The sequence below is a fragment of the Schistocerca serialis genome, chromosome 2, assembly GCF_023864345.2.
Source record: "Schistocerca serialis cubense isolate TAMUIC-IGC-003099 chromosome 2, iqSchSeri2.2, whole genome shotgun sequence".
Taxonomy (NCBI): domain Eukaryota; kingdom Metazoa; phylum Arthropoda; class Insecta; order Orthoptera; family Acrididae; genus Schistocerca; species Schistocerca serialis.
The window spans coordinates 1,037,974,837-1,038,002,487 of record NC_064639.1 but is presented as its reverse complement, the minus strand read 5'-3'; the positions used below and the strand labels follow the sequence as shown (position 1 = coordinate 1,038,002,487).

The window sequence follows — 27,651 nt, the reverse complement described above, 5'->3', positions numbered from 1 at the left end:
GCGCCATTCTCCGGGGCTGCATCAGCGCATCAGGGATTCCATGCGACGGAGGGTGGCTGCATGTATCTTCGCTAACGGAGGACATTTTGAACATTTCCTGTAACAAAGTGTTTGAAGTCACGCTGGTACGTTCTGCTGCTGTGTGTTTCCATTGCATGATTAATGTGATTTCAAGAGAAGTAATAAAATGAGCTGTAACATGGAAAGTAAGCATTTCCGGACACATGTTCACATAATATATTTTCTTTCTTTGTGTGTGAGGAATGTTCCCTGAAAGTTTGGCCGTACCTTTTTGTAACAACCTGTATGTCTGGGTTCATTGGAATTGATGAATGGTCATAAAACGAAATTTTACAGTTCTCTTCCACTTCGCTATAACTCTGAACCAATGAACAAGAAGGTTATTTCCAACAAGAACAGAAGTTTTATCTGTATCTTATTGCACCTCATAGAGTGTCCCTTACCATTGTTTACAGCTAATGTCTTTAATTAGCTAGGAAGTACGAACTTAAGTTTTTTAGCCCTTGTAGCTGAGGATCTATAACCTCGGCCTTAACGTCAGAGTTGTATGATTACGTGGGTGCGTTTATGCCGGCAGCTCGTAGGTCGACGGGCGGCTCGGACGTGCTGGCGGACCTGGACAGCGACAACAGCTCGAGCAGCGTGGGCACCGGCTCGACGGGAGACCCCGGAGAGGGGGTCGTCTTCCCGCCCACCTACCTGGTGCTGTCGTTCGCGCGACACGTCCGGCCCGAGGCGCTGCGCTGGCTCGTCGACAAGATCCGCGGCAAGCGGCGGGACGGCGGCGCCGAGCTGTTCGTGCGCAGACAGCCGCTCAGGCACGGAGAGGTAACGGCTGCTCCGCTGGGGGCACTTCTCCCTCTTTCCCGTCTGTGCAACTCACTGCTGTACAGCCAGATATTTGTCGCCACACGAAATTATTTATTTATTTATTTATATTAATTTATGCATTTATTTTACCTGGCCCTCTCTCACACCTAACCAGGCATACTCAAATTGAACGAATTTCGATTTGTACAGAACATTATGGACATATCACGTGTTATACAGTATTAATGTTAAAGAAAAAATAGAGATTAATTAGAACAGTCAAGAATAATTAGAACAGTCAAGAATAATTAGAACAGTCAAGAATAATTAGAACAGTCAAGAATAATTAGAACAGTCAAGAATAATTAGAACAGTCAAGAATAATTAGAACAGTCAAGAATAATTAGAACAGTCAAGAATAATTAGAACAGTCAAGAATAATTAGAACAGTCAAGAATAATTAGAACAGTCAAGAATAATTAGAACAGTCAAGAATAATTAGAACAGTCAAGAATAATTAGAACAGTCAAGAATAATTAGAACAGTCAAGAATAATTAGAACAGTCAAGAATAATTAGAACAGTCAAGAATAATTAGAACAGTCAAGAATAATTAGAACAGTCAAGAATAATTAGAACAGTCAAGAATAATTAGAACAGTCAAGAATAATTAGAACAGTCAAGAATAATTAGAACAGTCAAGAATAATTAGAACAGTCAAGAATAATTAGAACAGTCAAGAATAATTAGAACAGTCAAGAATAATTAGAACAGTCAAGAATAATTAGAACAGTCAAGAATAATTAGAACAGTCAAGAATAATTAGAACAGTCAAGAATAATTAGAACAGTCAAGAATAATTAGAACAGTCAAGAATAATTAGAACAGTCAAGAATAATTATAACAGTAATAATACACTCAATACACTTACACGATCACAATACCACAAATATAGAATACATCACATACATTCAGCAACAGAAAGATTCACAATAAGTAGAAAGGAAGGAGGAAGGGGATTTATCAACATAAAAAACCCACATTATGGACAGGTACACAATTTAAGAAAATTCTTTATAGAACGAGCAAAAACTAGCAAAATACACAAAGCAATCACTCATATAAATACATCGGCTACACCATTGCAATTTCATAACCACTTCTACAACCCTCTAGATCACATAACATCAACAGATACGAAGAAAGTAAATTGGAAAAAAAAAACACTATATGGCAAGCACCCGTATCATCTAACACAGCCACACTTCGATCAAGATGCATCCAACACATGGCTAAGAAAAGGCAATATATACAGTGAGGCGGAAGGATTCATGATTGCAATACAGGATCAAATAATAAACACCAGATATTACAGTAAGCATATTATTAAAGATCCCTATACCACAACAGATAAATGCAGACTTTGCAAACAACAAATAGAAACAGTAGATCACATCACAAGGGGATGTACAATACTAGCAAATACAGAATACACCAAAAGACATGACAATGTAGCAAAAATAATACATCAACAACTTGCCATACAACATAAACTAATCAAACAACACGTTCCCACATACAAGTTTACACGACAAAATGTACTGGAGAATGATGAATACAAATTATACTGGAACAGAACCATTATAGCAGATAAAACACCACATAACAAACCTGACATCATACTCACCAATAAAAAGAAGAAATTAACACAACTAATCGAAATATCCATACCCAATACAACAAATATACAGAAGAAAACAGGAGAAAAAAAATTGAAAAATACATCCAACTGGCTGAGGAAGTCAATGACATGTGGCATCAGGATAAAGTTGACATTATACCAATGATACTATCAACTACAGGAGTTATACCCCACAATATCCACCAGTACATCAACGCAATACAGCTACATCCAAACGTATATGTACAACTACAGAAATCTGTAATTATTGATACATGTTCAATTACCCGAAAGTTCCTAAATGCTTCCCCAGGGGATCCACAACTCTTTTGTGGATACGTGCGTAGCGAGCACGGGGCCCCGAGCTAATGTGGCCTTCCTTCCTTTCCGGGCTGCATACCTTCCCTTTCCGCATCCTTCCCCATCCCCTGTCTTCACCCCCCCCCCCTCACCTCTGGCTGATTCCTTCACTTTCTCCCCCTCTGGGAGTATGGGTTGCGCCTACGTCCGGAGACGGACGCTTGTAAATGTACCGCATTCTTCTTCTTCCTTGCTTGTATGTCTTCTTCCTTCCTTTGTCCATCTCCTTTCCTTACCTCTTCTCTTTACCCTTTTCTCCGCTGCGGCGTTTGAGACCCCCTCTTCTTTCCTTTCCCTTTCTCTTTCTTCCTCCCTGTGCGTGTCTGAAGGCCGACCCACGCACTTCCATGCGTAGCCGGTGACGGGGTAACGCGTAATTCCCCGCCCCGGGTAGACAGGTAGGACACGTACGTACCCCCTGGTAAAGGCCAGGCCCAGGGAGGGGTGATTACCCGAGCTGATACCTTCCGAAAGTGCCGATTGGTCCCTCCGTCCGTTTGTCGGGAGGTGTGACCTGAGGTGTGAACAATCACCTAAGGCGGGTGTGCCCTCGGTGAGGGCCCCCACAAGGGAGGAGCGCGCCATCGGAGACGCCGGTAATCATGGGGGATTCTTCCGCAATGGTTTCCTCACCTTCCACTATGTCTGCTCACAAACGTAAGTTCACTGAGTCTCAGCCACAGACGGTTCTTCCATCGTTGCCACAGTTCCTTGTTGTTTCTCGGTCTGACGAAGGTCACGACTTTTCCACGGTCAACCCTTTCATTATTCAGAAAGGTGTCGACGCAATTGCGGGTCCTGTAAAGTCTTGTTCCAGACTACGGAATGGCACCCTGTTGTTGGAAACACACAGTGCCCTCCAGGCTCAAAAATTGCTGCGTACTTCTCTGCTCCACACCTTCCCTGTCCGGGTGGAACCGCACCGTACCTTAAATTCCTCGCGTGGAGTCGTTTATACACGCTCCCTCGATGGATTGTCTGACGAAGAAATTCAGCACTACCTGTCTGACCAGGGCGTCACCGCTGTTCATCGGGTTATGAAAAGGGTTGACTCGAACATCATTCCAACCCGCACTGTCTTCTTGACATTTGACAAAGTTCAACTCCCATCAAAAATCAAAGCAGGCTATGAGATAATTTCCGTTCGCCCTTATGTCCCAAACCCTACGCGTTGCTATCGATGTCAGCGGTTCAATCACACCAGCCAGTCCTGTTCAAATCCGGCCAAATGTGTTACGTGTGGCAGGGATGCCCATGAGGGTGCTTGTCCACCTCCATCCCCTCGCTGCATCAACTGTATGGGTGACCACGCTGCTTCCTCTCGAGATTGCCCTGTTTTTAAGGACGAAAAGCTGATCCAGGAAATAAGAGTGAAGGAAAAGGTGTCGACCTTTGCTGCTCGAAAGTTACTCGCCAGTCGACAGCCCACCGTGCCTCAGAAAGGAAAATACAGCGCTGTCCTTGCTTCTCCTCGGCCAACAAAGGAGGCGGCCACGCAGACTTGCGATCTCACATTTAGTACCACGGTCGTCAGATCGGCCAGCGCAAAGATCGCCCGTTCAACCTCACCTCTTTCGCCTGCCCACTCTATGGCTCACCCTTCGTCGGGTTCTGCTAAATCTCGAGCCCAAAAGTCAGACGCCAAGTCTTCCAAAAAAGAGCATTCTCGTGAAGAGTTTTTACGTACTGCAACTTCACAACCATCGGTTCCTCCTTCATCTAAACATACCTCCAAGAAGGCTACGAAGAAACACAGTTCCTCTCCTTCTCCGCCAAGGCGTGTCCCATCTACAGCACCACCTGGCGGAAATCGCCCTCGGCCATCTTCTGTGTCGCCGAGGCGCACTGTTGGTGGCCGGTCAACTGGCCGATCGTTGGTGGCAGGAGCTGCTCCTGACCAACCTATGGATCAGGATCTTCTGCCTTCGACTGAATGCCATTCCATGCTGTCGGTCGCAAGCTCTGAGCAGTCGTTGAGTTGACAGCACCCTTGGTGACGTTCCTCCATTTCTGTTCACCCTATGTCCATTATCCACTGGAATATCCGCGGCATTCGCGCCAATCGGGAGGAATTGTCGATCCTCTTACGATCCTACTCGCCGGTCATCTTCTGTCTTCAGGAAACAAAGCTGCGTCCCCATGACCGCTTTGTTCTCTCCCATTTTCAGTCCGTCCGATATGACCTCCCCTCTGTTGAAGGCACTCCAGCCCATGGAGGACTCATGATTCTGCTCCATGATACTCTCCATTATCACCCAATCCCCTTAAACACTTCCTTCCAAGCTGTCGCCGTCCGTCTTTCCCTTTCTGGATACACGTTCTCTCTTTGTACGGTATACATTCCATCGTCTACACCAATGGCACGAGCTGATCTCCTTCATCTTCTTGATCAGCTTCCACCCCCCTATTTGCTGGTTGGGGACTTCAATGCCCACCACCCGCTTTGGGGATCTCCACATCCTTGTCCACGTGGCTCACTATTGCTTGACGTCTTCCACCAAGCGGATCTAGTCTGCCTCAACACTGGGGTCCCCACATTTTTGTCTGCCTCCACGGCAAATTTATCCCATTTGGACCTTGCGGTCGGTACTGTTCCGCTAGCTCGGCGCTTCGAATGGTTCGCCCTTGATGATACACACTCGAGTGACCACTTTCCATGTGTTCTTCGACTGCAGCCTCAACTACCATATATGCGCTCGCGACGCTGGAAGTTTGCCCAAGCCGATTGGACACTTTTTTCGTCTCTAGCGACATTCGATGACCGTCGCTTTCCCAGCGTCGACGATGAGGTCACACATTTTACCGACGTTATTCTCACAGCTGCGGAACGTTCAATACCACGCCCCTCCGAATTGCCCCGCCGCCCTCCAGTCCCTTGGTGGAACGAGGCATGCCGTGCCGCAATACGTGAGCGGCGACGTGCTCTTCGCATTTTCCGTCACCATCCAACTTTGGCCAACTGTATCCGATATAAGCAGCTCCGTGCGCGATGCCGTCGCGTCATCCGCGATAGCAAGAAGGCAAGCTGGAAATTCTTTACTAGCTCATTTAACAACTTCACTCCCTCCTCGGATGTTTGGAGTCGGCTTCGACGGTTCTCAGGCGCGCCTAGTTTCTCCCCGGTCTCTGGGCTCACTGTCGCGCATGATACCTTAGTGGACCCCGTCGCAATTTCTAACTCATTGGGTCAGCACTTTGCTGAGATTTCGAGCTCTTCAAATTACCCGCCGGCGTTTCTCCCGAAGAAACGTGCAGCGGAAGTGCGACATCTTGCTTTCTCCTCTCAAAATCGCGAAAGCTACAATACTGTTTTCTCCATGCGCGAACTCCAACATGCACTCTCTTCTTCTCGCTCCTCCGCCCCAGGACCGGATGGTATCCATGTCCAAATGTTGCTGCATTTATCAACCCATAGCCTGCGTTACCTCCTTCGCCTTTATAATCGAATTTGGACCGACAGTACCTTTCCCAGGCGATGGCGGGAAGCTATTGTCGTTCCCGTTCCGAAACCTGGAAAGGACAAACATCTCCCCTCTTGCTATCGCCCCATTTCTCTCACGAGTAGTGTCTGTAAGGTTTTGGAGCGTATGGTGAATTACCGTTTAGCTTGGTGGCTGGAATCCCGCAGTCTTTTAACACCTGCCCAATGCGGATTCCGAAAGCATCGTTCTGCTGTTGACCATCTTGTTGCTCTCTCCACTTATATCATGAACAATTTTCTCCGGAAACGCCAAACGGTAGCAATATTTTTTGATCTGGAGAGAGCGTACGATACCTGTTGGAGGACAGGCATCCTCCGTACACTGTTCTCTTGGGGCTTTAGAGGCCGGCTGCCCCTTTTTCTTCGCGAATTTATGGCAGAGCGCACATTTAGGGTGCGGGTGAACACTACTCTCTCCCGTACTTTCTCCCAAGAAAACGGGGTACCCCAGGGCTCCGTGCTGAGTGTTGTACTGTTTGCCATCGCCATTAATCCAATTATGGATTGTCTCCTTCCTGATGTCTCGGGCTCCCTCTTTGTGGACGATTTTGCGATCTACTACAGCTCTCAACGGACCAGCCTTCTTGAAAGACGTCTTCAAGGATGTCTCGATCGCCTCCACTCGTGGAGCATCGAAACCGGCTTCCGTTTCTCACCCAGTAAGACCGTTTGTGTTAATTTTTGGCGACGTAAGGAGTTTCTTCCGCCCTCCTTACATCTAGGCCCTGTCAACCTTCCGTTTTCCGACGTCGCTAAATTCTTGGGTCTTATGTTTGACAGAAAACTGTGCTGGTCCTCCCACGTTTCCTATCTTTCGGCTCGCTGTCTGCGTTCCCTTAACACCCTCCGTGTCCTGAATGGTACCTCTTGGGGAGCGGACCGAGTGGTCCTTCTCCGCCTCTATCGCGCCTTAGTGCGCTCGAAATTGGATTATGGAAGCATAGTCTACTCCTCTGCTCGGCCGTCTATTCTTCGGCGACTCGACTCTATCCACCACCGTGGATTACGTTTAGTGTCTGGAGCTTTTTACACCAGCCCTGTGGAAAGCCTTTATGCTGAGACTGCTGAACCTCCGCTGTCCAATCGGCGGGCAATCCTTCTGAGTCGTTATGCTAGCCATCTGTCTTCCATGCCTGCTAATCCAGCCCATAACCTTTTTTTCGACGCCTCCTTTGATGTCTGGTATTCAGGCCGCTCCTCCTCCCTACTACCCCCGGGAGTCCGCTTCCGTCAACTGCTCCATTCTCTTTCCTTCCGCTTTCCTAAAACCTTCTTGACAACTTGGGGTACAGCACCGCCTTGGCACCGTCCCCGGATCGACTTGCTCAGAGACCTATGTCAATTTCCCAAGGATGGTACCCCTACACTTGTTTACCGTCGGGCATTTGCTGCTCTATGTGCACAAATGACGGAAGCCACATTTATTTACACCGATGGCTCGAAAACATCGTTAGGTGTAGGGAGTGCCTATATTGTTGGCGACACCCCAAATCACTTTCGGCTTCCCGACCAGTGTTCGGTCTATACTGCGGAGCTTTACGCTGTTCTCCAGGCTGTCCACTACATCCGCCGCCATCAGCGGATACAGTACGTAATCTGCTCCGATTCTCTCAGCTCTCTCCTAAGTCTCCAAGCTCTTTACCCTGTGCACCCTCTGGTCCACCGGATTCAGGACTGTCTGCGCTTGCTCCACCTGGGGGGCGTCTCAGTGGCGTTCCTCTGGCTCCCGGGACACGCTGGTATCTGTGGAAATGAGGCGGCCGATATAGCGGCCAAGGCTGCAGTCTCTCTTCCTCGGCCAGCTCTTCAGTCTCTTCCGTTTACCGATCTACGGAGCGGTTTATGTCGCCAAGTCACTCATTTATGGCATGCGCATTGGTCAACACTTCCCCACAATAAATTGCGGGAAGTGAAAGCCCTTCCTTGCGCTTGGACCTCTTCCTCCCGAACGCGTCGTCGGGAGGAGGTAATTTTAGCTCGACTCCGGATAGGGCACTGTCTTTTTAGTCATCGACATCTTTTAAGCGGTGATCCTCCCCCACTCTGTCCCCACTGCTCTCAGCTGTGGACTGTCAGACACCTTTTAATTGAATGCCCCTATTTTAATCCGTTACGCTCCCGTCTACAGCTATCGCCTGATCTATCGTCGATTTTAGCAGATGACACGCGCTCAGCTGACCGCGTTCTACAGTTTATTAGTGACAGTGAAATGACGTCAGTCATTTGAAGCTTTTTTTTGGGGGACAACCAACCCCTTTCTATAGTGGACTTTTAAGCATTCCTTCTGCCTTTAGTTTCTCAAATTTTCTGACTTTGTTTCCATTGCTGCTGATTTTAAATTTCGTTTTTTTCCTGTTTTCTACGTCACGGGCTGGGCGCTAATGACCATAGAAGTTTTGCGCCCTAAAACCACAAACAAAAAAAAAAAAAAAAAAAAAAAAAAGTTCCTAAATGCAATGTAACATATACCGTACAGTTAAAAGGAAGTCACGCTTGATCAAGGTCCGCGTCACTTTCTATTTTTAACCAGACATAACGGCTGAGACAAGAAAGAGAAATAATAATAGTAGTAGTAGTAGTAGTAGTAGTAGTAGTAGTAGTAGTGACTATGTATATGAAAGTAAACATGTTTTTCGTTTATGAATGTCAGTCCTATTGCTAGTTGGGAATTTTCTCGTCATGTTCTTGCAGCTTGTGAGTTATTCTCATCGAGCAGAGACATAAGATGACAGAATGGGGTGAAAGAGATTTAGAAGAGGTAGCTAGGTTAGAGGAAGAGAAATAGAATGGTAACATTCGAAGCTATGATGGAGAGGAGAAAGGAAGAGATGAGAGGGGCACAACAATGGTGGCTATACCGTACTTAATATGTAAGTTCTTAGTTAAATATTCACCACGTCTCTTAAAAGAGAGCACTGCTTGCTTATGAGAGCTCTAGAGTTGAACTACGCTGCGCAACATAATTAAAGGATAATTTTATCGAAACCCCGCAGTTGTCTCCCACCGAAACGTAAAAGTTTAAAATTTGGCTTCGTGATTTTTTTTATTACAGGAAATAGAAAATAAACGGTAATAATAGTTGCAGAGATGGACAGATAAACTCTGTTTTCCCCTGCATCGGTTGTAGTAGTCTGTTGTCTTCAGTCTTTATGAAAAGAAACACAGTTCTGCACTTCTGAATATCATGAACATCAGTCCACTGTCACAGTCCATCGCCAACGACGAAGGTGAAGGAGCGTAACACTCAGCTCAGGTGGACCTGTTAATGAGTCAAGGAAGGGCTTCAATAGAAAGTTCCGCAAGAAATGAATACGCAATAGGCGTGCGAGGTAATACCATGACAGCACAGAGCTATCTGTGCGCAACAGGTTGCGAGACGGAACTGTCGGAACTCTGAGGCACGAATGACACTAATTTGTTTGAAACTAATTGTTCCCTGCCACGCGTTACTGTGGCTCCATCTGGTTAAATGGAAAAGAGAGAAAAGAGAAAACGCATCTTTCTAATACGTATGGGAATATGACAAACGTCATAATCTCCTCCTCCTCCTCCTCCTCTTCCTGTCACTATCCATCTCCTCCTCCCCCTATCTTCCTCCTCCTCCTCCTCCCACCCTCTCTCTCTCTCTGTCCATCTCCTCCTCCTCCCACCCTCTCTGTCTCTGTCCATCTCCTCCTCCCACCCTCTCTCTCTCTCTCTGTCCATCTCCTCCTCCCACCCTCTCTATCCATCTCCTCCTCCCACCCTCTCTATCCATCTCCTCCTCCCACCCTCTCTCTCTCTCTCTCTCTCTCTCTCTCTCTCTCTCTCTCTCTCTCTCTATCCATCTCCTCCTCCCACCCTCTCTCTCTCTCTCTCTCTCTCTCTCTCTCTCTATCCATCTCCTCCTCCCACCCTCTCTCTCTCTCTCTGTCCATCTCCTCCTCCCACCCTCTCTCTCTCTGTCCATCTCCTCCTCACCCCCCCCCTTTCTCCATTTGCTCCTGTCCCCTCTCCTTGTCCAGCTTCTCCTTTCCGCTTTCTGTGTTTATTTCCTTCCAACGTCTGTCCATCTCTTCTTCGCACTCACTGTCCTTGAGCCTTGTTTATTGTTATTGCAAATTCAAATTCTGTAGTACGAGTAGTATTCAAATAATAAGCCATAAGTACAACATTCCTGTGTACTAATAGTGTTTCCCAGGGTGAGGCACGTACGATGCAACACCCTTTTTACATTTCGTTAACGGCTACACATATCGAAACGTGGTTTTCGGAAATGTTAGAGCATCAAGAGCACGTATTTTTGTTTGGTTAACATTTTTAGCGCTAGTATCAACGGAGATATTCAAGCAAGTACATTTTTAAATGGAACTGTGTACTTTTTATAACTGCATTCGATGGCTCTTGAAAAGATAATTACAGTGATACAGCATTTATTAATGTTGACGTTGAAACATATAGTAAAAAAAATGGAGAAATGTTCTAGAATTTGAGAGCACGGTGGCCGGAATCAGCATTACCGAAGCAAGCAGAGCTCTCGTGCTACGCTGTCATTATGTCAACAAATTTGTCTGGTTACTTGCCCGCTCATTTCTGCTTCAACATTCGTTGCGTGCAGACCTGTACCCTAATAAGGAGAAGTTGTATATGGCACTTTAATGTAATGAATGTAAAAGAAATGACGTATCAACAGTACAGCAGTACAGAACTATCCGTCTGGATTGTCATGACGCTCCAGGCAACTGCCTGAATCAATAAGACACAAGGGCGGTTAGGTTGCTTGAACGTCAAAAAGAGGACAAGAGAGAAGACTGAACTGACAGAGAACACGAAGCAGCTCTTCTAAAACGACAGTGAATCCGCACAATGGTACGAGACATATAGCAAAGGCATGTGGAATCAGCTAGACGACCGTCACTCATATCTTGCATCGACAGAATTTCCATCCGTATCATCTGTCACTACATCAGACACTCGACGACCGCGATTTCGAACGTCGTACATAATTTTTGTCGGTTTGCCCTTCAGCAACTGAGAGAAGACCCTACGTCTTTCCAGGGTGTGCTCTTTACCGATGAAGCAACGTTTACTAACCACGCTAATGTAAATTTGCATAATACACTACTGGGCAGCCGAAAATCCACACTGGCTTTGTTACCAGGTGTATAAGTATGAAACCAGTGTTTGGTTGCAATAATTACACGTCTTTTGTTTGAAACTGATAAACAATATTTTATTCAAAATAATCTCCATTGCTATTTACACATTTCTCCCACCTCTCCGACAGGCTGTGAGTGACAAACCAGAAAAGGAGTTCTCCTTTTGAAGGAAATCTGTCAACAAGCCATTTTCGTACATTTTCATACGAATTGAAGCTTTGCTCAGCGAGTGTGTGTCCCAGTAATGGAAATAGATGATAATCGGGCGGAGCCAAGTCTGGAGAACAATCCGCATGCCCAACTGAAAGTCTCGATCGTTTCCCTGACCCGTTTTGCTGTGTGATAATTCGTTATCTTGGGGCAATATGACTTTGCGTTTCCTTTTTCCATATTCCGGTCGTTTTTCACGTAATGCTCTATGTAAATAGATGACAACCTCCCGATCCCACCAAACACAGAGCATTATCTTATTTCCAATGCTGTTTGGTGTTTCAGTGGATATCGATGGTTTGCCTGGATTTACCCATGATTTACGACGCTTAGGATTCTCAAAATATATCCATTTTTCATCGCCTGTCACTATTCGATAGAGAAACTACTTTCTTTCGTATCTGGCGAGCAACATTTCAGAAGTGGTCTTTCGATTTGCTTGCTGTCTTTCATTCAGTTCATGCGGAACCCATTTTACCACTTTCTGCATCTTTCCCATAGCTTTCAGCAGAAGAGAGACGGCTTTCTGCGCCACATTCAATTGTTCCGCGAGTTCCGGTTGAGTCTGAGTATCATCTTCATTCAAGTTCGCCCACGGTAGCTGAGTGGTCAGTGCGACAGAATGTCACTCCTAAGGGCCCAGGTTCGATTCCCGGCTGGACCGGAGATTTTATCCGCTCAGGGACTGGATGTTGTGTTGTCCTAATCATCATCATCATCATTTCATCCGCATCGACGCGCAAGTCGCCGAAGTGGCGTCAAATCGAAAGATTTGCACCAGGCGAACGGTCTACCCGACGGGAGGCACTAGTCACACGACATTTTATTTTTTATCATCATCCAATAAGGTATGCAATTCGTTGCTTTCGAACTTTTTTGGAGGTTTCCCGTACTCGTCGTTTCTCATGACAAAATCACCACCTTTGAATTTTTTGAACCACTCGAAACATTGTGTTTTCCGTAGAACATGTTCGCCGAAAGCTTCGACAAGCATTCGATGCGATTCTGCAGCAGTTTTCTTCAAATAAGAGAAAACCAGTGCTGTCCGCAAATCCTAGTTCGTAGGCGCAAAACTAGAAATGTTTACGGGTTTCAAACAAATATCGATCTATGGAACTTGGGTTACTGTGTGTTGACATTCGTGATCAGCCGTTACAGGAAGCAGATGGCACTGCAGACGCGATCCCACGGTCCCTACACTGACGGCTAGCACCGTCTATAGGGAAATTCCGGTTTCATACTTCTACACCCGGTACGTGCAACGTCAACGGCCGTGGAGCGTAAACGTATGGTGTGGGAACATAGGAAGTTACACTGTGGGACCTTACTTCATCTCGGGCGTTCTAAATGGACATTCGTACGGACACTTTCTGACAAATTCTGCTGTTTCTCTAGAGGTTGTGCCACTGGGTATTCGACAGTTAGTGTATGTGCCTGCAACACGACGGTTGTCCAGCTGTTGCAACGCAAATACTAAATGAGAACTTTTCTGAACGTTGCATAGGACGAAATTTGTTGTCAAATGGCCTCAGAGGTCCTCCTATTTGAATCTCCATTTCTTTCTTTGGGGATTACTCAAAGATGCAGCCTGTGACGAAGCTCCAACTATGCCGGACGATATGTGCTGTCGAATCGCCAGTGTATGCTCTACTATATCATCCACTGTAATTACATCTGTTCATCTTCCTACGAACGGAGATTGCAAACGCGCCTTTCAGTCCATGGTCAACAGTTTGGACATATGCTTAAATATAGGATAAAGTTATTTTTTTGGAAGACAAAATTCATATGTGATTTAGATGGTTACTACATCATTGTTAGTAATTTTTTTATTTCATTTCGGTATGTACCAAATTTCACTGCAGTGTCAAAGAAGTCGACAGTGTGTGTTACAGATAGCTGGTAACACTGCCATTACGCGCTTACGTTCAGCATGAAACGACGTTCCGTTAACAATATTATTTGTTTTGCGATGCACAGGTGGCCATCAAAGTATTTTTAATAGAATGTGTAGTTCAACGAATGATATAATTTTGAGCAGTGTAGGTAGAGACAGTTGTCCGACAGCACGTATTTTGCCCTCAGAAGCACATAGCCACATATAGGAAAATATAGGTCGAATCTTCCTTCTAACAGATATTTAATACAGTAGTTGCTTTTTGCAGAAGAGAAGGTCTCTTTATTTTTGAAGAATGAACAGTTGATTTCTCTGTATATCTCTCGTAATTCTGGGAGGATACTCAAATGTGAAATAATTTCCTTAAGCCCTTTAAGAAACGCCAGATTCTAGCCTATGTTGTATTTCCGTATACAACATTCGTACGTGAACCTCCATCTACGTCGTTAAGTTGGTTCAAGGGAAAATAAGGTGCAGGCCTACCTTACGGCATATATACAACGCAGCCTGGTCGGTGACGCCTGCTTGGCAGTGTTTGACCCACAAACGCCGTTCCCAGCCACTGTGCTCTCATATTCTAGGACATTTCTAGAATTTTTTAAAGACAGGTTTTTACGTCAGCATTGACAAACGGTATATCACTGTAATTGTCTTCTCAAGAGCTATCGAAAGCAGTTATAAAAAGCATACGGTTCAATTAAAAAAAACTTATTTCAATATCTCAGTTGATAAAAACGTTAACAAAAACATACATGCCCTCGACATTAACATCTGCTGAAAAGTGCGTTTCGATATGTGTAACCGTTCACGAAACAAAAGGGATGTTAAGTCTTCCGTGATTCACCTATTATCTTATGTCCGTCCGAACGTTCATTAGAGTATTGTGTAAAAATTTGAAGTTACTCGGTCATAAGCTTCGAAAGATTTTTGGTAATACCTTTTCCCCTTTATATATTACTTCTTTATTTATATATTATCCATACTTTTTTAAAAAAGTTGTATGTAAAATCAAGCGCGTATTCTAATGCTTCGTCGTGCCAAAGTTTCAAAGCAATCGGTGAAGAAAATTCGAAGATACGCGATTTTGAACGAACGAACATTTAAAATTTTATTTATATTGATCACTGAAATTTCAACACTAAAAAGAAAAACAGAGCAATAAAACCGGATAGTTTTGTCGTTGCTATCCAAAAGCGAGGTGAGTAAAGAAAACGCGTTTCTCTATTGCTGAATCATACCCCCAACAAAAATTTTATTGTGTCTGTCGTGGGGCCTATAATTTACGTAATATGTACGATTCTGTAACCGTGTTGTTTTAACTGTAATTTAGATATCACTCACCCGATACCCAGCGGCCACTGTCACTTAACACACGAAAGCTCTTACAAAATGTTTTACGATGGCGCCATTCCGCTGAGCATTTGTATGCGTAAAGCCGGGTTCACACACGCAACTACTGTGGCGCCACAGCTTGTAGATTTCAGAAATGGCATCGGGAACTACCATTTACACACGAAGCCACAAAATCTACATTGTTGCACAGCTTTCAATATGGCGTCAGTTGAAATCAAATGGCCGGGTGTGAAGTAGATAGCGCAGGTTATGGCAATAGCACTGTGACAAGATTAAATACAATACTAAATGTTGGATCCGAAAAAATTTCGCACAGGGGTAAATCAGGGGCCACGAACGTATTTATGAAAGAAATAATACTCGGAGACGAAAATTCTATCTGCAGTGGCAAACTAACCAATAACTGGTATGTAAATATCATTAAGCCATTTTTCCAAGATTTTAGGATCTTATTGTGTTCGTCGAGATAGGCATCACACTTTGGACCTTTTTTCTGCATACAATCTACAATTTATACAATGCATGGTCTTTCAAATCACGAAGTTTATACATCTAACTTTTTTGTTTACGTATATTAAATTTATTTATTCACCCCAAAATCTTTTAAGATTGGGGGATACGTTATCGGTTTACACACACACACACACACACACACACACACACACACACACTGCTGCCGCTTAAAATCAGACATCGGTTGTTGTTCCTTAGTTTCAGAAGCTGCGAAAGTGTAACTGCTGACTGCTGTTGACAAGGAAAAAAAAAAAAGGCTCTGAGCACTATGGGACTTAACTGCTGAGGTCTTCAGTCTCCTAGAACTTAAAACTACTTAAACCTAACTAACCTAAGGACATCAGACACATCCATGACCGAGGCAGGGTTCGAACCTGCGACCGTAGCGGTCGCGCGGTTCCAGACTGTAGCGCCTAGAACCGCTCGGCCACTCCGGCCGGCCGCTGTTCACAATTTTTTCAGTATTAATATTAAAGCACACTGAAGTCTAATGGAGCACAGCAGCAATTAGTCCACGATAAATCCGACAGAAACTGAACTTTTTGTGGCGTAACAATAGTTGCGTCTCTTAAGTACTCACACTAAAAACTGGGATTTCACACATGTAACTGAAGTATGCTACTGGCTGTGGCGACACTTGCTGCTTGTGTGAATCCGGCTTAAACGAAGGTCAGGAGCGCGAGGGACCCACCTCGGCAGGTCTCTAGCGGAGTGTGCTGCTCAGACAGCGCATCAGCGGGTCTCAGCCGGCGTGTGCGCCTGTCAGAGAGCTGATTTACGCTGTTTATTGTTCTTGGCACCGCGTGCATAAATTACTGTCTCTCTCTCCCTGACAATGGGACTTTCAACAAACAGTCCGTGCCTCTGGGGGGCGGGTGTTGCTAGTGTCAACACTGTGGCTCCCTTATCACGCCAAGCCAGTGCCACAGTCCTTCGTTGAACTTACGGTCACAACAACCAAAGCGAATTACGAAAAACACTTGGACGTGAATTGCCTCTCGTGTGTATCCATGCTTTCCAGTAGTATGCACATCATTGACAAAAATTTGGGACATACGAGGGTCACTCCAAAAGAAATGCACACTATTTTTGTAAGAATACAATTTTCATTCTGCATGTATGAAAGTTTTACAGTGTATAGATACATCCTTCCCACTTGTTTTCAAACTTAGTTCAACCTGTTCCTGTGAGTGGCGCCGTTACAGCATGTCTTCAAGGTGGCTGCTACACTTGACGTTCGTCAGACGCAACGTGCTGTCATAGAATTTCTGTGTTGTGAAAATGAGACAGTGGGAAACATCCACAAGAGGTTGAAAAACGTGTATGGAGATGATGCTGTCGATCGCAGTACTGTTAGTCAGTGGGCAAGCAGGTTACGTGATGAAAGCGGGCACGACAATATTGAGGCTTGTCCTCGCAGCGGCGGCCTCGTACCACACACACTCCAGACAATGTCCGGAGGGTTAACGAATTGGTGACTGCTGACAAACGCATCACAGTGAACGAATTGTCATCCTACGCTGGGATGGGGGAAGGAAGTGTTTGCAGAATACTGAAAGTGTTGGCGTTAAAAAGTTTTGAGCCAGGTGGGTGGCTCACAAAGAAACTTTTGGAACAATACGAGAATGGTGGAGATAAATTTCTTGGAAGAATTGTGACAGGTGATGAAACATGGCTCCATCATTTTTCACCAGAGACGAAGAGACAATCAATGGAGTGGCATCATGCAAATTCACCCAAGAAAAAAAATTCAAAACCACACTTTGTGCTGCAAAAGTTATGGCTACGGTAGTTTTCGATTCCGAATGACTCTTGGTTGTGGAAATCGTGCCAAATGGAACCACCATAAATTCTGATGCATATGTGCGACACTGAAGAAACTTCAAGCTCGACTGAGTCGTGTTCGACCACATCGGCAAAAGCAGGATGTTTTGCAGTTGCACGACAATGCACGGTCACATGTCAGTCAAAAAACCATGGAAGCGATCACAAAACTCGGTTGGACAACACTGAAACACCCACCTTACAGTCCTGACCTGGCTCCATGTGACTTTCATCTCTTTGGGAAACTGAAAGACTCTTCGTGGAACAAGGTTTGAAAATGATGACCCCCTTGTGCACGCTGCCAAACAGTGGCTCCAACCGATTGGTCCAGAATTTTACCGTGCAGGTATACAGGCGCTGATTCCAAGATGGCAGTTGAGAGGGATGGAAATTACGTGGAGAAACGAAAAAATTGTTCCTAAAGGATGTATCTACACACTGTAAAACATTCAAACATGTAGAATAAAAGATGGATTTAAAAAAAATAGTGTGCATTTCTTTTGGAGTGACACTCGTATTTGTGTGTCTGTCGTACACGGAAACTGCAACAATCTGGAACATGTTTCGTGAAACCATACGTGTGGATTCCATAACCTGAGTCTTCCATGTTGGTGACAATGAAATTTGGATATTATAATTAGTAACCTATGTGTGGCGTGCGTACTGTAAGACCTTCGGTACACACACCATCGGATTATTTCACTTGTCGCTCTAACGAAGTAGGCGCGTGTCAGCAATGTGTCTCGTGGTCTTATCGTGGCGTGCTTATCTTCTGCCGTTAGGTCAGACGATAGAAATGCCACTTGCACGCTTAGAGTAGCAGATTAACGGTGACCAACTTTAAACAGAGCTTGATTAATTTTCACACACATTTATTAAAATAATAATAAAGCATAGACATTACTTAACTTGATTCTGGATGCTATTTACAATTGACAATCTGACGTTCCTTTGGTCTTGGTAGGTTAATCTTATTCTCACATATCTCTGATACTTGACAAAGTGTCTATACATTTATCTTCATGGCTATGGACAGGAATATGGTAATCTTATTAGGCGCAGACTGAAACTTGACTATAGACTGTTACAGACAAATGTAGACTGGTACAGACTGGTGCAGACAAATGCAGACTGACTAATCGGAGGTCTGTACACTCGTTATAATACCTCGCGCGTTCAGGTATCACTGCGCGAGTGTGATCCGCGAGGAGAAAGGGTTCTACGTTAGCAGCAATCTCATTGGCTGCGTTACATATTAATACGCGGATCGGCGGAAGCAGAATTTGGTCCGTCTCTAAGACAGCCCCATCTCGTAGTCCGGAGATGGACGAGCGCTGCGCCTGCGCTGTTGTGCTTAGTGGGGCGCGCTCTAGTGGGAAAGTTGTGTACGCGCTGACTACGCGGAACTATGTACACAACACTATGTGAAAGTACAATACAAAAAAATAGAGAATCATTAATTATGAGCTGCTTATACTTTTCAATCTTCTTTCGCAATTTGTTCTTGATACTGAAATAGAATTACTACCTAAGTAACATTATCTGGCAATAGTTCCTTAAATTCTTTGGTTTTTGTCTTTGTTTAATTGTTACTAAAAGGAAAATACAGCTCTAAAATTCCTTTTGTTACGAACCTGGAACGCCGGCTGCGATTCTTGTAAAAATTATATTACTAATGTATAAATGGAATAAGTACATGGATGACGTTCCTGTCACCAGGAGATTGTCTTCCAGTTACGTGGCATTTCACTATCTTTACCTAAATTGCACAGACTAAATCAGAGTTGCTTGTCTCAAGAAAGCCCCATATCATCTTGTACACTTCAGCCAGCACTTTTTCTTGTGACCTCGGTACTCGCCGTCGATCAGAGGTGAACTACAGCATCCCTTCGTGAACTTGTGTGGAGGGGAGAAATTACGGTCGTGAATCAGGTCTCTTCTCTGTGTGTTCTTGTCTTACGTTGAACATGTGAACGGAAACTGGTAACTAGAATCGGCAGTTATGTAAGTGATTGTGGAAAACATCCTAATATCTTACACAGACCGGACAGTGAAAAATCTACTGTCTCAAACCCAGCAAACGCATTCGATCCAGATGTACCTCGTTCCGTTGATTCACTCTGACTGCGCTCTGACATCAGTTACTCCTGTCCTCAGTCCACTATTGTGTTGCAGAGTAGGCGTAGTACACAAGAACATTAGCAAGGATTGCGATGACATACCGTATTTACAGTAAGATAAGCGCGAGAGCTGAGTTTCTCAGTCTGACGCAAGTGTTCTTTAGGTGCCACACGACATGGTGCAGATTGAAAGAGAATGAGCATTAATGCTGTTTTGTGCTAGAGCCTTACTGCTTCCGCAAACAAACAGTGGCACGTGACTAAGCTTGGGCTGCTCCCGAGTCTTTTCGTTAGATTGGAGCTTTGTTAACATTACCTGTCGACCTGCTGACTTCCCTCCTTTTGTTTTCACCATTGACAACACGACTGCACTTTTACGTTTTTTAGCCTTTTGCCTTTTATCGTTATGACTCTTGTGACATGTAAATCCGTCCGAATGCCCACCTTCAAAACAAGGGACTGATGACCTTGCTGTTGGGTCCCTTCAACCCCAATCAACCAACCAACCCATTACCTGTCGTGAGCTGAACTAGATGAAAATTTCTAAACGTGATTTTATAAAAGCACAATCCACTAAATAGTTCAGACAACTTAAATTGCTTATTTAGTATGTCACCGTCAAATGGTACAGGCTTCACTCCCGACGGAAAGTCGACACGACGTCAGTTGGCTTAGCCCAGTACTGAACGGTGAATGTGAGGTTATGTGACACCGTCCGTGATACAAAAAGTTGGAGTAATCAGCTAGAATTAAGGATCTAACAATATTAATGTTTGTTAATGACCAGTCCAAACTACGTATCGGATGTTCTTGATCACTTGTCTATGATGAGTTGCTAAGAACTGAAACATTTAAAAACGTCACGTTTATTTGGTAACGAAAGTAGTTATAGAAATACAAACGCAGAAATCGATCCAGAATGAGATTTTCACTCTGCAACGGAGTGTGCGCTGATATGAATCGGCCAGGAAAGTTTCACAGAAATCAATATTTATAGGGGAATACAAAGCGCCTGTTTACCTTATCCGTTGTCTCTTTCCCTGCGTAGCAAGTGTTATAAACAACTGTATTTTTTCCTTCCGCAGAGGTTACTTTTTCACTTAACAAAAGGTTATTTAAAGAAAATTGCTTCCTCAGTTTATGTTCTTGCTTATACACAGTGTAGGTGTCAGCACTGTTCAGTTGCAAATGTCATTTTTCGCTTTCAGATATCTGGCCTTTCTTGTGGAAGTGCACTCTCCGTAAAATAAAATCCAAGGCGTCATGGAGCATTGTCTATGTTAAACGAAAACGAAGCACAACAGCCGCGCGGGATTAGCCGAGCGGTCTTACGGCGCTGCAGTCATGGACTGAGCGGCTGGTCCCGGCGGAGGTTCGAGTCCTCCCTCGGGCATGGGTGTGTTTGTTTGTCCTTAGGATAATTTAGGTTAAGTAATGTGTAAGCTTAGGGACTGATGACCTTAGCAGTTAAGTCCCATAAGATTTCACACACATTTGAACATTTCAATGCACAACAACAAAATAATGCCTTAGAAGACGCAAAAGCACGAAATCCACTTTTAGACCATGAGTGAACACAACGAAAAACGCCAACTTTCAATGTTAGGAGACGACGACATACACTCCTGGAAATTGAAATAAGAACGCCGTGAATTCATTGTCCCAGGAAGGGGAAACTTTATTGACACATTCCTGGGGTCAGATACATCGCATGATCACACTGACAGAACCACAGGCACATAGACACAGGCAACAGAGCATGCACAATGTCGGCACTAGTACAGTGTATATCCACCTTTCGCAGCAATGCAGGCTGCTATTCTCCCATGGAGACGATCGTAGAGATGCTGGATGTAGTCCTGTGGAACGGCTTGCCATGCCATTTCCACCTGGCGCCTCAGTTGGACCAGCGTTCGTGCTGGACGTGCAGACCGCGTGAGACGACGCTTCATCCAGTCCCAAACATGCTCAATGGGGGACAGATCCGGAAATCTTGCTGGCCAGGGTAGTTGACTTACACCTTCTAGAGCACATTGGGTGGCACGGGATACATGCGGACGTGCATTGTCCTGTTGGAACAGCAAGTTCCCTTGCCGGTCTAGGAATGGTAGAACGATGGGTTCGATGACGGTTTGGATGTACCGTGCACTATTCAGTGTCCCCTCGACGATCACCAGTGGTGTACTGCCAGTGTAGGAGATCGCTCCCCACACCATGATGCTGGGTGTTGGCCCTGTGTGCCTCGGTCGTATGCAGTCCTGATTGTGGCGCTCACCTGCACGGCGCCAAACACGCATACGACCATCGTTGGCACCAAGGCAGAAGCGACTCTCATCGCTGAAGACGACACGTCTCCATTCGTCCCTCCATTCACGCCTGTCGCGACACCACTGGAGGCGGGCTGCACGATGTTGGGGCGTGAGCGGAAGACGGCCTAACGGTGTGCGGGACCGTAGCCCAGCTTCATGGAGACGGTTGCGAATGGTCCTCGCCGATACCCCAGGAGCAACAGTGTCCCTAATTTGCTGGGAAGTGGCGGTGCGGTCCCCTACGGCACTGCGTAGGATCCTACGGTCTTGGCGTGCATCCGTGCGTCGCTGCGGTCCGGTCCCAGGTCGACGGGCACGTGCACCTTCCGCCGACCACTGGCGAGAACATCGATGTACTGTGGAGACCTCACGCCCCACGTGTTGAGCAATTCGGCGGTACGTCCACCCGGCCTCCCGCATGCCCACTATACGCCCTCGCTCAAAGTCCGTCAACCGCACATACGGTTCACGTCCACGCTGTCGCGGCATGCTACCAGTGTTAAAGACTGCGATGGAGCTCCGTATGCCACGGCAAACTGGCTGACACTGACGGCGGCGGTGCACAAATGCTGCGCAGCTAGCGCCATTCGACGGCCAACACCGCGGTTCCTGGTGTGTCCGCTGTGCCGTGCGTGTGATCATTGCTTGTACAGCCCTCCCGCAGTGTCCGGAGCAAGTATGGTGGGTCTGACACACCGGTGTCAATGTGTTCTTTTTTCCATTTCCAGGAGTGTAGTTCCCCACTTCCGTCAACGCCACAACGTTCTCTCCTAGAAAGGTGGCGAAGTCACAAACTCATACAAACAGTCGCGTGCACATACGGCTGTAAAAAATTGTTACCATCTGACAGATGGAACGACATTAGGGCCCCTAGCGGTGAGAAAGCAGCTGTAACATTAGCGTTTGTTTTAAGTTGTTTCTCTACTTACTTATAGAAATATTTACTATGTTTTTGCGCCCCCAAGCGTTTGTAAATTATTATCGACACACGAATGATCGTGAAGTAAATCTAAAAACAGCCGACTCTTCCTGACTCATTGCCGTAAGCTGCAACTTATTCATGAAGAAATACTTTCGAATATGTGTATAATTGCAGCTTAAACCGCTGAAATCAATAGAATATACACACATTTTTTATCCTTGAAAAGCATGTACTTGTGTTGTTTTCTGTTCCTATTATGGTAGGCACGCCCATTGATACGCAACAGTTTTGTGTGGAGTCTAATGATTCGCACTTCCTTACATTTCACTCGACTTACCAATACACGAATAATTTTTTATTTGTAACTACTTTTATTTCAAAATCGAATTTGTTGAGGATTATTGCCGTTTTCGGCACTGACTTAACAAAGATACTGGAATTGATTCTTCTATGTTGAGGATCAGTTTGCTTGCTTTTTATAATCACGTCTGTGTAGTTTTTCCCTCAGCTACATTTGTGGTAGCTTCTTTGGTACGTTTAATAATGCAGGTTCTGCATTCCATACAAGTTCCTGCGTTGCACATTTACTGATTTGTTTGGAAGTATAGTAAACAGCACTTCACTTTGTTGAGTAGGTACATACTACTTCTTACTGCAAAAGGTCAGGTGTTTAGTTGTTTAGAGAAATTTTGTTATTCTTAAGAGAAAGCGACATTTTTCATTAAATATATGTAGGTTACAAGTTCTGTTCTGTAATGTTCCGTTTCATACCTCCCAGGGTCCGTAGGAAACTAAAGGAAGACAAATGTGATGTCACCTTTTGGTTATTGTCGACTTATGGCACTACAAACGCTCCTCATTGTAAAAACTGTTACAGATCATTATAAATACTACTATTGGCACGCATCCAATATTGCATTGGGAAGTATAACTTACTAGCTGCTTGAAGCACTGCTGTCACAAAGTATAACTGTATGTGTTAGACTGTGGTGAAATCCCGTTCCCGTTCCGTTTTGTGGCGTTGGGGGCCTGTGTGAATGGCGCCATTTGAAATGTCCTGTGGAATGTTTTGATTTTCCGTTCCGTCAAGCGTGAATCGATCTTCACTCTTCAGTACACATCATACAAAGTTGCGTGACTATAAATGGCGTAATATTCTTGGGTCTAAACTTCAGACGCAGACGTTAAGGGGACATTCTACACCTTCCTTGTCTGTTTGTTCATGTATCCTAGTTCCTCCTCGTCCTCCTCCTCCTCCTCCTCCTCCTCCTCCTCCGACTTCTTCTTCTACTACTACTACTACTACTACTACTTGTCCACTGCTACGTCACCCTCCTCCTCGTCCATCTCCACAATGGACGAAGGCAGTGATTTTGCATATAGCTCCCAGAATCTAAGCATCGCTGGATCAGCAGCAGAATTGGTCATGTGCGGTGGATTAACGTGGTTAATCTAAACTACACACTCTAACACGTTGTAACACACAACCTTGTGAGAGCAACATTAAGGACGATGCGAAAGACTGTCGCAGTTTCTGATGGTTTTTTCGCATCATTGAGACTAGCCAAAGCATTAATTGGAATTGGCCATAACTGGTTTACGTCTTGTGAGAGTTACTGGGTTGGATTCATTGTCAGGGTCCCTCAAATCTCCAGGGAACTTCAAAACATTAGCTTGGTAAATGAAAGTAAAATACTGCTAGAATTAGAAGAAAAGGAAACAGGCCCAGCGGGATTGCCCGTGACAAAGAAGAATAAAGCTTTGACTTCCATGCTGATGGGCGGAAATGTTGAAATATCCAGAGTTTCCCTGGTCTGAATTTTGGAGGGAGTCGAGTGGGGGTTTTTCCAATCACAGTGAAACTGTGTTAGGGATTCCTGCGGGGCGCGTAGCCTAGAGGGCTTCGACAGTTCTTTCTGTTACGAATGTAATAGTCGTGGTCCAGGAGGGTTTTAAGAACGGCTATTCAAGTACGCAGTGGAGGACATGTGTAAGGTGCATTGGGAGAGGCTTGATTTTGTTAGCCTAACAGCATGAACCTTTCAGACGGTAGAGCTGAGAACGCTCTTCATTCCGAGATGGAGAGGGCTAGGGTCTGAAAGAAAGTTCATTCACTTTAATGCAGCCTCACAAATTCCCGTCTCGTTCCATTAGGCCCCGAAGCCTTAGATGTGATACGACGGTTCACTTCCATAAATTTTAACTTACTGGCTTCAAGGTAATTATGCAGGAAACCAGTAAACGGCGTTTTACTCTCTTCCTGTCTTTGGATATGTAGAATTTTCCATCAGTAGCTGTATCACAGAGCTCTTATTAGCGAAGTATGTGTTGTTCATAATGACACAGTGATAAGCGAGGTTGGCGAACGTTTGAAAGCAATATCGCAAGTACGGGTGTGTAAGAGGTTTATCTAGAGCACTAATTAGTGTTTGTTTCACATATTTTGTGACTTAAACCGTCTAGATCGCCTAATAAATTTCTTTGCCATGACTGTTCGGCTACTGCAACCGTATACTGAAAACTTGCAAAGTAAAGTTCAGCGTCAGTATCAAACCCTATACTTAATAGGGTATCGACTAAATTGAAGTTGTTAGTGGACGCAGTGATCAGGCATATAACTGACTGTGAACCTTGGTTTGTAATTTCTTTGGTATCTGATGGCGACAGTAGCCAAAACGGCATACTAAACCAATTTAATAGGCGATCCGTTCACAATGATCGCGACCTGCAACAGAAAATTTATTCCTTTATTAATAAGTACCTTTCACAAATGGTACCGTAATCACTTATTACACCGAACTCTCCACCCGACGGAAAAAAAACATTTCAATTTCGCTTTTTTCGTGTAGCCTTATATAGATCATGAAGGGTTTCGTTGCACTGTTGGGCACTGATGGTGACTTCAGGTTACTCAAACATTAGCGAACATTGAACAATGTCATTACCATAACCCAGACTGCTGTAGTTTGAGATCCTTTGACTTCGGGAAAGCCGTCATGCTTGCATTGCGTGCTGGGAGTCATTTCTTCTGGCTTTCTGTGACACGACGTTTGACCGCCTACTACTGCACTGCTTCACGTACAACAAACTACGTTGCATTCCATGTCCTCATTAGACAGCAAGCACGGTATCATTGATAATAAACTTTCCTCCATTTTATGGGGACGATATGATGACACTAGTTATTCTCTATTGTTAACGTGAACAAGTTACGAATGTTTTGTCGACGGTTTGCCTGATGTCGACACCCGCAGTCTGTTGACCACGACTGTTAAGGGCTTGCCAGGATGCGGCAATCCGCTGATCACTCATCGCCGCTGCGGAACTTCCCTCATAGTTTTCTGCAGACACAGATTTCCATAAAAAAAATAACGGCTCTCCTATGGGTGTCAATTAACTCGGTTTCGTTAGTCGCTAAAAACTGATCAACGCTAGATGTTCCTTTATGAACGGCTCTTATATTGCTTGAGTCATAATCATACCAATGCCACAGACAGTATAACCAGACAAAAAAAAGTCGGACCGCTGCAAACCCTTGCCTACACACATACAATGTGGTGTGTGCTAAGCTTGTAAGGGTATTGCAGAGTAGGTCATCTTGAGAAATAATCCTTAAGAAAAAATGTCGATACGTTGCGCCGTTTCCCGCAGTACTGGTGTTCACGTTAGTCTGGATCCCATGGTTGCCATGCTAATGTAGAATCGATTGGATCAGGAAAACCATACTCAGCCTCACGTAGGATCTCAACGACCCCACGGGGGACATACTAATTCTTGACTTGGCCTTTTAGGATCACAGAGTCATGTCACGTACCCTGAATCACAAAATGCGCTCCTTTGCAACAAGAAAAGTATCCACACAGATAGTCTGGTGCACTCCAGACTATCAGTACAGCGACCATTACTGCTGTTCGGCTCCCTTTGACACGAGAGCAGAGAGGCCCACTGAGTGTGATGCTCCTGATGACAGTCACTGGAGGAAGGATGACACTACATTATCTTCTCAGGCAATTCCTGGTTATGTATTGAGCATCTGGATGGGTGGGACTGGATGGGTGGGACTGGATGAGTGGGACTGGATGGGTGGGACTGGATGGGTGGGACTGGGTAGATAGTATGAGGAAAAAATATGTTGCCAGATTGCATTGGGTACACAACACGATCACTTCTAGTTCACATACCAGTAATTTGGGCAGCAGCTATGCACTACCCTCGAAGTCTCTGTGACGTTACCCTTCAATAAGATAATGCACGACAGCATGTTGTCCATGCTGTTCTGGCATATCTCGATACTCGACTGTTGGCTTGGTCAGCATGTTCTCGAGCTCTCGACCACTGACATCTAGTCATGGGTCACCGAAAGACTGGCATGACACTATTCACCTACCACTACAGCTGATGAACTCTGGCACTGATTATAAGCAACATGGAATGACATAACCGTATCTATCATCCAAGATCAGTTCGAATCGATGCCCAGCTGCATTAGAAGCATTTTCCTGCTGGATGTGGAAGCTCATTTTGCACCCAGTGTATCTCAAAATCGTAAATTTGGACAACTATATTGTACACACACAGTAAGTTAAGTTTCGCTGTTTGCTTTCGTTCGTGTTACAGCAACTTTAATGGCCAGCAGTGTAGAACAGACATCATGTTAAAGAGTGGATGGAGTTGGTTGGCGGACGTATTGCCAAATGAACCTGACGGGATGTTATGGGTTGGACAATTGCCTCCAGGGCGTGACGCTGCACATCTCAGCATCCAAGATCAAGTTCCTGGAAGTGGCGGAGGAGCTGGAGCTGCGGAAGCGCGACTCGGCGGGCCTGATGCGCGAGTTCCTGGTGAGCCAGCTGGAGGACTTCCTGGTGGACGGCATGCACGTCGACGACCTGCTCACCACGGCCGACCGGCAGGCCATCGTGCGCCACGAACTCGAGAACATCCGCGCCCTGCCCGGCGACTCCTGTGTGCCCGGCTACCCGCAGCACCGCCTCTACGAGGGCCAGTCCATAG

General features: G+C 45.2%; 1 protein-coding gene across 2 annotated transcripts in view; it reads left to right on the top strand.

Moving 5' to 3' along the window:
- The window catches only part of LOC126458459 (anoctamin-10), a 317,839-nt gene that overhangs the window by 135,975 nt on the left and 154,213 nt on the right, over nt 1-27,651 (top strand). For both annotated transcript variants that reach the window (XM_050095530.1, XM_050095529.1), the window contains exons 4-5: nt 599-849; nt 27,375-27,651. In XM_050095530.1, the coding sequence (XP_049951487.1) occupies nt 599-849; nt 27,375-27,651 (528 nt within the window). The remainder of the gene's footprint in view (nt 1-598; nt 850-27,374) is intronic.